Source organism: Macaca thibetana, chromosome 1 (genome assembly GCF_024542745.1).
Source record: "Macaca thibetana thibetana isolate TM-01 chromosome 1, ASM2454274v1, whole genome shotgun sequence".
Lineage (NCBI taxonomy): Eukaryota > Metazoa > Chordata > Mammalia > Primates > Cercopithecidae > Macaca > Macaca thibetana.
The window spans coordinates 45,016,279-45,030,092 of NC_065578.1; the positions used below are offsets into that span (position 1 = coordinate 45,016,279).

The following is a 13,814-nucleotide window of genomic DNA, read 5'->3' on the forward strand; positions in this document are numbered from 1 at the left end:
GTTGTGTTATTCTGTCTCCTTCCTGCTCCCGGCCCCTCTCTCCCTAGTTCCTTGAGGACACCGATGGACTCGAACTCATTTTTGGGTCCCCAGCACTGGCCCGGCAATTTCATGAATGGATGAATGAAAGATTCAACGGGAGTCCGCAGCCGCTGCTGGCGCGCTGAGAGCCCCGCCCCCTTCTGGTCCTCCGACTGCGCGCCAGGGCCACGGGCGGGTCCTTCGCGACCGTTCCCTGGCGCGTGCGCGGGAGGCGGCGCGCGGCCGGAGGTGGCGGGCGGGCTCCCGGTGCGCGCGCGTGAGGGGCGGGGCCGGCCGGAGGCTGGCTGTAGGCAGGCGGCTGAGCCGGCGGCGGGTGGCCTGCCCAGCGTGTGCCGGGTGGCGAGGCGGGGCGGCAGCGATGCTGTCTCTTCCGTGAGGAGCGCAGAGAAGGTCGCGGCGCCCGAGGCCCCAGAAGGCTCGAAGGCGCCGCTGGCTGGGGTCGGTGGCTTCGGGCGTCCGTCCGGCCATGGTGGCCGCGGGCGGTGGTTGGCGCGGCTGCGCTGCGGCCCGGGGCAGTGCGGGGCCGGGACAGTCGCGGCGCTGACGCCCGCGGGCCCCAGCTGCAGATATGAAGCGGAGCCGCTGCCGCGACCGACCGCAGCCGCCGCTGCCCGACCGCCGGGAGGATGGAGTTCAGCGGGCGGCGGAGCTGCCCCAGTCCTTGCCCCCGCGCCGGCGAGCGCCGCCCGGGAGGCAGCGGCTAGAGGAGCGGACGGGCCCCGTGGGGCCCGAGGGCAAGGAGCAGGTAGGGCGGGTTGGGATCCGGGCGGGGGAACCTGAATGGAAGTCGTGGGGGAGGGGATCTCCGGCGGGAGGACCCGGGCTGGAGCTTTGGAGGGGTGGGGTCTGAATAGTTACGGGGGAGGAGTGGGAGGTCTGGGGAGGCCGAGAGATGGGGAGTGGAGAAATGGAAGTGGTGGCCTGGGGTTGAATTGGAAATGGGGGAGTAGAAGAATGAAAAATTGGTGCAGGAGGTAGTCAGGGGTTCTGGATGGGGCGAAAGGACGCTGGAATGTGGGCTGAGTGTGTGAGCTGCAACGAGTAGGCTTACTAAAGAGGCGTTGAGTTATCCATAGGAGTAAATAGTGTAAGATGGGGAAAGTCAACTTGATATAGTATTATCCTGTTTCCTAGAGGTTGTCCTTAAAATTGTAAAAACGGATGACACTCCCAAGCATTCTCTGATTTGGCCATCATTATACTTTTGTACCAGTGTGTTCACAATCATTGTTAAGGCTCTCTTTACCAACCATCTATTTCACAAGAAAGCACGTGTGAAACACCTGCCTGTGAGCAGTCTTAAGCCCAATTTTGTGAACAGAATTCGTAGATCTATCGTTTGCCTTCTAGTTTTCCACTGAAATACATTATTGGGAAAACACAGCAGCATATAAATATTCATGGAGTTTCTGAATGAACAGGACGTGTTTATATAATTTATTAGTCAAGAGTAGGTGTATTTATGAGTAGGGGATAAAGGTCAGTTTTATCAGGCAGGAGAAGCTGCCGCTAGTAGCGGTAGTAAGTTTAGTGAAACGATAATAAGTGATCCTTGGTCTTGTTGGATTTGCAAAAAAATGTCCTGTAGTAATGAACTCTAGTGACAGCTTTCCTTTTGTTCAGTTCTATTCGGAATCCTAGTGACTTCATCCTTGAATATTTTAAGACTTCTTATAGGTCTCTTACCTCTTTTCTCTCAGATAATTAGCATTTTCCTTAGTCACTTTTTTTTTTTTTGAGACGAAGTCTCGCTTTGTGGCCCCGGCGAGAGTGCAGTGGTGCTATTTCGGCTCACTGCAACCTCTACCTCCTGGATTCCGGCTATTCTCCTGCCTCAGCCTCCCGAATAGCTGGGATCACAGGTGCCCATCACCATGCCCAGCTAATTTTTTTTGTATTTTTAGTAGAGACACGGTTTCACCATGTTGGCCAGGCTGGTCTCGAACTCCGACCTCAGGTAATCTGCCCGCCTCGGCCTCCCAAAGAGCTGGGATTACAGGCATGAGCCACTGTGCCCGGCCCTTTAGACGCTTTAAAAATTATATACCATGTTAGGTAGCCCTTGGACTTTTCTCCTGTTTTGTTCTTCCACCTCTTATTCCCCACTGAGCCCTGAGGAGACTGCACCATTGACCATCTCTGCCCCTGCTTCCAGCTGCTGAGCATTGTCCTCTTGCTGTATTTACTCCCCCATGTGCCTACTACTTGTCTTTTACATTCTCTACAGTGTCATCTAGTCAAAACTTGTAAAATGAACTTGAAGTCCAGATCCTTTCCTGTCTCAGTATACCTGTCCAGTTGACCTTACTGCATATTTCATGGAAGAGTTCAAGATTACTTGATTTTTCCCTCTTCTTTATTTTATGATTTTTGTGTTTACTCATCCTTAGCTTCAGTCTCAGAGAAAGAAGTATTCATCCTCCTCTCTGAGGCTAATTTCTCTACTTATGTCCTTGATTTCATCCTCTTTTGTTTGCCTTAGACCCTTGTTATTCTCTTTGTTTTATATCACAAATAAAAACAAAACAACATAATTGCCCTGAATTGTGTAACCTACCCAAACTACTTTGTTATCTCTTGTTTCCCCAGCAACCTTCTTGAAAAATGAGTTTGTACTCAGTGTCTTAGCATCCTCACCTTGTATACATCCCTAATATGGTTTGGCTTCTTCACTTATACTTTCCCAAAACTTGATGTCTTTAAGGTCACCAAAACCTTTTTTTGTGTAGGATTACTTGTTTATTGAGGTTTGACAAATCAAAGGTTCATTCAGTCCCTGAAATATTACAGAATGAGTACCTGTATGATCATAACTCACATGAGGATGGAGAACATTCCCAGTAGCCTGGAATGCTCCCTGTGCTTTCTCCTAGGGCTACCCTTTTACAGATGTAACCTTCCTCACCACCTCTGTCAGTATAGGTTTGTTTTGAACTAATACTTCATATAAATGGAATCATAGTCTACTCTTTTGTGACCAAATTATTTCATTCGGATCATGTCTTTTTTTTTTTTTTGAGACGGAGTCTTGCTCTGTCGCCCAGGCTGGGATGCAATGGCCGGATCTCAGCTCACTGCAAGCTCCACCTCCTGGGTTTACGCCATTCTCCTGCCTCAGCCTCCTGAGTAGCTGGGACTACAGGCGCCCGCCACCTCGCCCGGCTAGTTTTTTGTATTTTTTAGTAGAGACAGGGTTTCACTGTGTTAGCCAGGATGATCTTGATCTCCTGACCTCGTGATCCGCCCGTCTCGGCCTCCCAAAGTGCTGGGATTACAGGCTTGAGCTACCGCGCCCGGCCCACATCACGTCTTGAGACTTATCCATGTTGTTGCTTGTAGAAACAGTTCTTTTTCATTGCTGTGTAATTTTCTATTGTGTGAATGTATTGTGATGGTTACTAAAACTTATTTTTCTTTTGAGACAGGATCTCACTCAGGCTGGAGTGTAGTAGTGCAGTCATAGCTCATAGCGTGAACTCCCGGGCTCAAGTGATCCTCCTCCCTCAGCCTCCCAAGTAGCTGGGACCACAGGCACATACTACCATGCCTGGCTAATTTTTTCTTTTTCTTTTTCTTTTTGAGATGGAGTCTTGCTCTTTTACCCAGGCTGGAGTGCAGTGGTGCATTCTCGGCTCACTGCAACCTCTGCCTTCCGGGTTCAAGCAATTCTCCTGTCTCAGCCTCCCGAGTAGCTGGGATTATAGGCATGCACCACCATGCCTGACTAATTTTGTATTTTTAGTGGAGATGGGGTTTCGCTATGTTGGCCAGGCTAGTCACGAGCTCCTAACCTCAGATGATCTGCCCTCCTTGGCCTCCCAAAGTGCTGGTATTACAGGTCTGAACTACCACAGCCTAATTTTTTATTTTTTGTAGAGGTGGTATCTTACCGTGTTGCTCAGGCTAGCCTGAACTCCTGGGCTCAAGTAATTCTCCCACCTTGACCTCCCAAAGTGCTGGGATTACAGGGATGAGTGCCCGGCTTGTTTTTCAAATTATAATGTAATTCATGGCTACTTGTGAAAAGTTTTCATTGTGAAATAGTTACAGAGATAAATATGTAAAAGTCCTGGGAACCTTTAAATTACTAAATCTGATAGTTTTTTTCTCCTCTTGTCTGATCTCTGTGAACTGTCACTGTTGACTGTGTGTTCCTTGTTGACATTGTTTTCTTTTTTTTCATATTATAATATCCATTCTGTTACTGCTTCTCTGACTGCTCTCTTGTATGTGTCTTTGTCTGTTTTCTCTTTCTGTTCCCTAAATGTTCCTTGAGGACATGTCCTCTGTCCTTAGCTTGATCCTTTATTGTGCTCTATTTAGCAGGCTCACCCTGTTTGTAGATGTTGAGGATGTAGAACAAGGGTCTGCAGTCCTCTTTATTTATGGCATTATGTCATAGAACATCCTTGTAAAGTGAGCTGAGTCTCTTTGGTGTGACCTCTTTCCTTAGCTCTACATTTCCATTTTTGTGCTTAACATTTCCACCATAGACTCATCATTTGTGTTCTTAACATTTGTAATTTTTTTTTTTTTTTTTTTTTTTTTTTTTTTTGAGCCAGGGTCTCACTTTGTTGCCCAGGCTGGAGTGCAGTGGTGGGATCTCAACTTACTGCAACCTTCGCCTCCCAGGCTCAAGTGATTTTCCTGCTTCAGCCTCCGCAGTAACTGGGATTACAGGCACCTGCCACCATGCCTGGCTAATTTTTGTATTTTTAGTAGAGACGGGGTTTCACCATGTTGGCCAGGCTGATATTGAATCTTGACCTCAGATGATCCACCTGCCTCGGCCTCCCAAAGTGCTGGGATTACAGGTGTGAGCCACTGTGCCCGGCCTAACATTTGTGATTTTTATAATTTGATAGTGACCTTGAAAGTTCATAATTTGTAATAATTTATGATTTTAAAAAGGCCAAAATTTTCATTGTGTGTGTTGAGACTGGTTGAATTCTATTTATTTGGGTAGTAAGAGCCCAACTGATCAGCAAGCATCTACATCTCACACATACCTTTTTTTCCCTTTCTCATGACGTGGAACAGTGCTTGTTATACTTTTTTATTATACTGGTATTTAGGAATAAGTTCTAATCAGGATGTAGGACTTGGATTTCCAGAAGGTCAGTGGTTTACTGTATCATGAAAATAGAATAATTTCTCTGTTGAAATGTGCTTCTCTCTGTATCTTTCCTTTTTGTCATCAAACATGAAATTACATCCATGGCTTTTTTGTTGTTGTTGTTGTTGTTTGAGATGGAGTCTTGCTGTGTTGCCCAGGCTGGAGTGCAGTGGCACGGTCTCGTCTCACCGTAACCTCCGCCTCCCAGGTTCAAGCATTTCTCCTGTCTCAGCCTCCCAAGTAGCGCATGGCTAGGTAATTTTTTGTATTTTAGTAGAGACGGGGTTTCACCGAGTTGCCCAGGCTGGTCTCAAACTCCTGAGCTCAGGCAATCCACCTGCCTCGGCCTTCCGAAGTGTTAGGATTACAGGCGTGAGCCACCGCGCCCAGCCCACATCTGTGATCTTTTACTTCTCCTTCTCCTTACTCCCTTAGCCAGTCTGGCATTAGGTTCTCTCGATTCTACCTTCATGAAATCTTTCAAACCATTATTCCCATTGTCACTACCTTAATTCCATATTTATAAGCTTTACTCATGGTTGTTGCAGTATCTTAACTGTATTTACTCAGTCTTCAGTCTTTTAACCTCTAATATATTTCATGTTCTATTAACAAAAGATTGGAACTCATTGCCTCCCTGGCTAATGGTAAGTGCTTTATAAATACTTGTTAAATGTTCATTTCATTTCTCTATATTCATATACCTTTATTAACTTCTTATTACCCATAGAATTAAGCCTGATGATGTTGGCATTCAAGGTCTACTTGATACTTAGCACTTTTTGTTAGAAGAGTCAAAGTTAGATGCCACTTCTCTTGGTTCCTTAGGACCCTCTGTTTTTCTCGATCATGGCATACATTACTGAAATTATCTTGTGTCTCTCATTAGTTATTTGTGTATTTATTAGAAACATAGATATTTGCTCAATGTCCTAATTGATTGTAAGTCAATCAAGTGAATTCCTCTGAGGCTGTCTTATTCATCATGGTATCTTCAGCCTCTAGTATTTTAACTGGTATGTAATAGACATTCAGTAAGTATTTGTTTATTGTTAGGCACTTTGATAGTCATCAGTTTGAAAAGCTCTTTTTCTCTGCCTCTGCATATTAAAATTCTACTCAGTTTTCCAAGCCTAACTCAAATGCCACAGAAACTTCCGTGAGGCCAGGTGTGGTGGCTCATGCTTGTAATCCCAGCACTTTGGGAGGTTGAGCACGCGGGTTACTTGAGCTCGGGAGTTTGAGACCAGACTGAGCAACATGGTGAAACCCCATCTCTACAAAAAATTAGTTGGGGTTGGTGGTGCATGCCTGTGGTCCCAGCTGCTTGGAAGGCTGAGGTGTGGGACCCCAGAAAGCTGAGGCTGCAGTGAGCCAAGGGTACCACTGCACTCCAGTCTGGGTGACAGAGTGAGACCATGTCTCAAAAAGAAAGCAAAAAAAAAAAAAAAAAAAAAAAAAAAAAAGAACACCACACACACACACACACACACACAGAAACTCTTCTGCAAGGTTGTTTTTCCACATGGGATCCTTGGAGGATCCTTGATTGGGCTTCAGGAAATCTGTGAATGTCCTGAAATTCCAGTTCTCAAAATTCTGTGGTTTAAAAAATGAAAGCTTAGATTCCAAGAGATTAAATGCAAAAATGGTTGGAAAGCACATAATAAGCAGGTGCTTAATAAGTAGTCTTATCTCATTTTGTTTCTGTAACACATTGTTTGATCCATTCCTGGGCATATAAAGTAGATACTGAATAAATATTTGCTGAATGAAAGGATGAATCAGTGTTTTAGCACTTTCATCCTGTGTTCATTTGTATTTTCATTTCTGTTTTTAAGTTGCATGTTATTGAAGGTAAGAACTATGTCATAATGTTATCTAACAATGCAGAGCCAAAGGCTTTGCTCACAATAGGTGCTCAGTAATTATTTATTGAATGAATGAATGGAGAATGATTCAAATATTTTGAATTTTGGTAATTTGAGTAATAATGGTTGTATGATAGGAGTAGACAAGTAAAGGAAATACAATATTTTTGGGGATAGGAGAAGATGAGTCCAACTTTAGTTCCTAAAATACTCTCAGTGTGACAGGAATTTAAAAAAATTATTTTAATGGAAATCAGAACCTCTTTCCTCTGTATTACAGGGTTAGTACATTGGGAAAAGCATAAGGCAGAAAGCACATAGAAGGGAAGCTGCATAATATGTATAGCGAACTATACTCAGCTTGGTATTGCCAGACCCAGAGCTTTACATTGAAGGCATAAATGCTAAATTAGATACTAAAGAAGCCTTGATTGTAGAGGGTCTTTAGTATGATATAGAAGGATAATTGGCCAGGTGTGGTGACTCACACCTGTAATCCCAGCACTTTGGGAGGCCAAGGCAGGTGGATCACCTAAGTTTAGGAGTTCGAGACCAGCCTGGCCAACATGATGAAACCCCGTCTCTACTAAAAATATAAAAATTAGCCAGGCGTGGTGGGCGCCTGTAATCCCAGCTACTTGGGAGGTAGAGGCAGGAGAATCGCTTGAACCCTGGAGGTGGAGGTTGCGTTGAGCCAAGATTGCGCCACTGCACTCCTGCCTGGGCCACAGAGCGAGACTCCATCTCAAAAAAAAAAAAAAAAAAAAAAAAAAAGGATAAGTAGGGGAGCAGTATATTCTTTCTTTTTTTGAGATGGAGTCTTGCTCTGTCACCCAGGCTGGAGTGCAGTGGCGCGATCTTGGCTCACTGCAACCCCCGCCTCCTGAGTTCAAGCGATTCTCCTGCCTCAGTCTCCCAAGTAGCTGGGATTACAGGCATTCGCCGCCATGCCTGGCTAATTTTATATTTTTAGTAGAGATGGAATTTCTCCATGTTGGTCAGGCTGGTCTCGAACTCCCGACCTCAAGTAATCCACCCTGCTCGGCCTCCTAAAGTGTTGGGATTACAGGTGTGAGCCACCCTGCCTAATCGGGAGCAGTATATTCTTTTTTTTTTTTGAGATGAAGTCTTGCTCTTGTCTCCCAGGCTGGAGTGCGATGGCGCAATCTTGGCTCACTGCAACCTCCACCTGTCAGGTTCAAGCAATTCTCTTGCCTTAGCCTCCCTAGTTGCTGGGATGCCACCATTCCCGGCTAATTTTTGTATCTTTTTTTTTTTTTTGAGGTGGAGTCTCACTCAGTCACCCAGGCTGGAGGGCAGTGGTGTGATCTTGGCTCACCGCAAGCTCCGCCTCTCGGGTTCCCACCATTCTCCTACCTCAGCCTCCCGAGTCACTGGGACTACAGGCTCCCGCCAGCAGGCCCGGGTAATTTTTTTTGTATTTTTGGTAGAGACGGGGTGTCACCGTGTTAGCCAGGATGGTCTCGATTTCCTGACCTCATGATTTGCCCGTCTCGGCCTCCCAAATGCTAGGATTACAGGTGTGAGCCACTGTGCCCGGCTTAATTTTTGTATTTATTTATTTATTTTTTTGAGACGGAGTCTCGCTCTGTTGCCCAGGCTGGAGTGCAGTGGCTGGATCTTGGCTCACTGCAAGCTCTGCCTCCCGGATTCATGCCATTCTCCTGCCTCAGCCTCCTGAGTAGCTGGGACTACAGGTGCCCGCCACCTCGCCCGGCTAGTTTTTTTCTATTTTTTAGTAGAGACGGGGTTTCACCGTGTTAGCCAGGATGGTCTCGATCTCCTGACCTCGTGATCCACCCGCCTTGGCCTCCCAAAGTGCTGGGATTACAGGCTTGAGCCACCGTGCCCGGCCAATTTTTGTATTTTTAGTAAAGATGAGTTTTCACCATGTTGGCTGGTCTCGACCTCCTGACCTCAGGTGATCCGCTGGCCTCGGCCTCCCAAAGTGCTGGGATTACAGGTGTGAGCCACTGCTCCTGGCCTGGGAACAGTATATTCTTATTGTGTTTTAGTTGGATTACTCTGGCAACTGTGTGGAGGATAGGATGCTGTTTGAGACATGAGCATTGAGAAATCTTCCGAGGTTTCAATGCAAAAGTTTATTAGACCTCCTTTCCTTCTTATCCAGGGTATGGGTAAGGGCCAGCTCCTGAAAAGCTGTTAACTTTGAAATATTTAGTTTCATCAAAAGTACTGGGAGCAGAGAGCCTATGCTGGCTGAAGCAGGTTGGCAAATGTTCCCTGATGAGGTTGGGACACATGTGCTTACAGAGTTTTCCCATCTTTGTTCAACTGGATGTCTCTTGGCCTAAAGATCAATCTGTAAGCTTTTTTTAAATTTGTTTTATTTTTTGGAGATGGAGTCTCGTATTGTCGCCGGGCTAGAGTGCAGTGGTGCAATCCTGGCTCACTGCAAGCTCCACCTCCCAGGTTCAAATGATTCTCCTGCCTCAGCCTCCTGAGTAGCTGGAATTACAGGTGCCCACCACCATGCCCGGCTAATTTTTTGTATTTTTAGTAGAGATGGGGTTTCACTATGTTGGCCAGGCTGGTCTCGAATGCCTGACCTCATGATCCACCCACCTCGGCCTCCCAAAGTTCTGGGATTACAGATGTGAGCCACTGTGCCCGGCCTTTTTTAAAAAAAAAAAAAAAGAAAAAAAACTGCTAGTCACTCACCGTTCCCTGGGTTGGGACTATCAGAGAAAGCCATATATTGCAGTCAGTACGTCTCCCTTATTGCTGGTCTTAGCTGCTGTTTCATTCTTTGATAAATTTGCCACCTAATTTTGTACTTTCTTGGTGAAACCCCTATAGTACCTTCATAATTATTTCTTTTCATCAGTAGTTGTTGTTTTTCATCATTAATACACATACTTGGGGTTCCAAAGGAGTTTGAAAAGTGGGGTTGTTGGATCAACGGCTATCCCCAGTGGAAGAGGAAAAAGTCCTCAAGGGAAATCGTGAGGCTAGGAGTGGAGAGCAGAGGCTAGAGGCTATTGAGAATAAGGACTTACACACAATGCACTATTAATGAAGTGTAGTTTACCACCTTTTAATTTTAGTATTGGACCTCATTGCTAACTCCCAAGTATTCTCCTTTTCTCTGTACTAGAGCTGTGAATACAGTGGATGTGCAGTACATAATTGATGGGAAAATTGACATCAACTTGAGCCTCCTAGTTCCATGTTCATTAGGTACATTTTATCTTTACCAACAATTGTTCTGCCACTAAAATCTTAGGGTTTTTTTTGAGACAGAGTCTCGCTCTGTCACCCAGGCTGGAGTGCAGTGGCATGATCTTGGCTCACTGCAACCTCCGCCTCCCAGGTTCAAGTGATTCTCCTGCCTCAGCCTCCTAAATAGCTGAGATTACAGGTGTGTGCTACCACGCCTGACTACTTTTTGTATTTTTATTAGAGATGAAGTTTCACTGTGTTGGCCATTCTGTTCTCAAACTCCTGACCTCAGGTGATCTGCCTGCCTCGGCCTCCCAAAGAGTTGGGATTACAGACGTCAGCCCTGGTGCCCGGCCTGTTTGTTTTGTTGAGACAGGTTCTGGCTCTCTTGTCTACGCTGGAGTGCAGGCTGGAGTATAGTGATGCTATCGTAGCTCATTGCAACCTTAAACTCCTGGGCTCGAGTGATCCTCCTGCTTCAGCCTCCTGAGTAGCTAGGACTACAGGTGCATGCCCACATGCCTGGATATTTTTTTTTTTCTTTAAGTTAGAGATAGTATCTCACTATGTTGCCCAGGCTGGTCTCAAATTCCTGGACGCAAGTGATCCTCCCATCTTGACCTCCTAAAATGTTGAGATTACAGGCATAAGCCACCACGCCCGGCCCTAAAAATCTTAGTTTTGAGCTTGCAGCACTCTGACTGTCATATTATCTCCTATCTCTCCAGTTTTTACCCCTGTTAGAATTTTTTCCCCAAAATTGTACAGCTCTAGAATATGTATATGTATATGTGTGTGTGTATATATATATATATTTTTAAACTATCTTTTCATTATCAGTCAATTCATGCTTGTACTTTCCTCCTTATTGAACTTAACATTTCATGGACTATCGTAATCTTTCTTGCCCATGTACCCTCAGCTTGTCTGTCTCTTTCCCCTCTGTCATACTGCCTGGCAAGACCCCAACCATGATTAAACCTACTCTGCCTGCTCTGCACCTGTATCTAAGCAGCTGAATGTGACTGCAGAAAAACACAACCATGCTAACATTAAATTAGTGATCATGAACCCCAAGGACTCTGTCAGCACTGACAGTTAATCCTGTGACATTTCCCTTGTCCATTCACTTTTCCACTCTTTTAAAAATGTTAATTTTATTATTTTTTATTTTCATAGAGGCAGGGTCTCCCTGTGTTGCCCAGGCTGGTCTTGAAATCCTAGTCTCAAGGGATCCCCTCACCTTGGCTTCCCAAAGTGCTGGAATTACTGGTGTGAGCCACCACACGCAGCCAACTTTTCCACTCAGAAATCATAGTTCAATCTTTATTTCTCCTCACGCTTCCAACACTCACTCTTTTTTTTTTTTTTTTTTTTTTTGAGATGGAGTCTCGCTCTGTCACCCAGGCTGGAGTGCAGTGGCCAGATCTCAGCTCACTGTAAGCTCCGCCTCCTGGGTATACGCCATCCTCCTGCCTCAGCCTCCCAGGTAGCTGGGACTACAGGCGCCCGCCACCTCGCCCGGCTAGTTTTTTTTTTTGTATTTTTTAGTAGAGACGGGGTTTCACCGGGTTAGCCAGGATGGTCTCGATCTCCTGACTTTGTGATCTGCCCGTCTCGGCCTCCCAAAGTGCTGGGATTACAGGCTTGAGCCACCGCGCCCAGCCACTGTCTTCTTTATGTCAGTTGATGTTCTTGTTTCCTTTTTCACTGAGGGGGAAAAAAAGACAAATTAGAAGATAACTTCCATAAGCTCCCATTACAAATGAATCAGCCTACCTGGATCTGTACCCATATTCTTTTTTATCTTTCTTTCTTTTTTTTTTTTTGAGACAGAATCTTGGCTCTGTCACCCAGGCTGGAGTGCAGTGGCGTGATCTTGGCTCACTGGAACTTCTGCCTACCACCTGGGCTCAAAGTTTTCTCCTGCCTCAGCCTCCCCAGTAGCTGGGAGGCGTGTGCCACCACACCCAGCTAATTTTTTGTGTTCTTTTAGTAGAGATGGGGTTTCACCATGTTGGCCAACTAATTACAGGTGTGCGCCACCACGCCCAGCTCCTTTTTTGTATTCCTTTAGTAGAGACGGGGTTTTACCATGTTGGCCAGGCTGGTCTCGAACTCCTGACCTCAAGTGATCCGCTCGCCTTGGCCTCCTCCCAAAGTGCTGGGATTACAGGTGTGAGCCACTACGCCTTGCCTGTACGCATATTCTTTGCCCTCTTGTTGCTGTGGGTAACCTATTTCTAATTCTATACAAGGCCAACCCCTACATCTTATTAAGAGTTTTATTTTTTGTCTGGGCATGGTGTCTCACGCCTGTAATCCCAGCACTTTGGGAGACCAAGGTGGGTGGATTGCTTGAGCCCAGGAGTTTGAGACAAACCTGGGCAACATGGTGAAACCCCGTCTCTACAAAAAATACAAAAATTATCTGGGTGTGGTGATGTACACTTGTAATCTCAGCTACTCGGTAGGATCGCCTGAGCCCAAGAGGTGGAGGTTGCAGTGAGCCGAGATCGCGCCATTGCACTTCCGCTTGGGTGACAGAGTGAGTCCCTGTCTCAAAAAAAAAAAAAAAAGGGAAAAAAATTCTGTTTTTGCAATTATCCCTCCATACCTCTGTGTCATGAGTTTTTTTCTGTTATGTGATTCTTGTCAATTTACAATCGTACTGTAATATTTCCCATCTTAAGGAAATTGTCATTAACTTTATAACCCTCTCATTCATTCATTTGATTCAACAAGTTTTATTTTTTTTTGGGAGGGCAGGTGTTGGGATTATAGCAGTGAAAAAGGCAGACAGATCCCTGCCTCCGTGAAGTTTCTATTTTAGTGGAGGGAATTAGATAATAAAATAAATGAGCAAAATATTTAGTATACGTTGATGAATACTATGAAGAAAATAAAACAGGAGGGGAGATACAGAGTGACTGGAGATTATGGTTTTAGATAGCTGGGTCAGGAAAGACATCTCTGAGAAGGAGATATTTGAGTAAAGACCTGAATTCAGGATGTGACAAAGAGAGCCATTTAAAGAGAGGCATTTAGATTATCTAAGGGAAGAGTGTACTGGGTAGAGGGAATAGCAAGTTGCCTAGATAGAAGCATACCTCCACCTCTGAGGTTCGTGTTTGAGGAACAGCAGGAGGCCAGTGTGGCTGGAGTGGGATAAGAAGAATAATAGAAGAGCTCAGAAGGAAAGTTGGGTAGAGGAGAGCTGGATTGTGAAGAGTGATTGTGAAGGGTCTTATAGGCTGTTCTAAGTATTTTCGTGATTACACTTGAATGAGATAGGAGGCTATTGGGGAGTTTTGAGCAGAGGAGTCACATGCTTCAACATTTTAATCTCTTTGGCTGCTCTATAGAGAATTGACTAAATGGGAATGTGGAAGCAGAGAAAACACTTGGGAGCCTATTGCAGTACTTCAGCCGAAAGACCAATGGTATGAAATAATTGTCTAAAAATAGGAGAGTGCTCCTCTTTATTTATTTATTTTTTGAGACGGAGTTTCGCTCTTGTCGCCCAGGCTGGAGTATAGTGGTGCGATCTCGGCTTACTGCAACCTCTGCCTCCCGGGTTC

The 13,814-nt window shown here is 45.4% G+C and overlaps 1 protein-coding gene across 7 annotated transcripts in view; it reads left to right on the top strand.

Moving 5' to 3' along the window:
- The first annotated feature begins 312 nt into the window (after nucleotides 1–312).
- Nucleotides 313–13,814, top strand: part of MAST2 (microtubule associated serine/threonine kinase 2) — a 256,248-nt gene continuing 242,746 nt past the window's right edge. For all 7 annotated transcript variants that reach the window (XM_050801476.1, XM_050801486.1, XM_050801494.1 and 4 more), the window contains exon 1: nucleotides 313–787. In XM_050801476.1, the coding sequence (XP_050657433.1) occupies nucleotides 611–787 (177 nt within the window). In that variant the 5' untranslated portion in view covers nucleotides 313–610. The remainder of the gene's footprint in view (nucleotides 788–13,814) is intronic.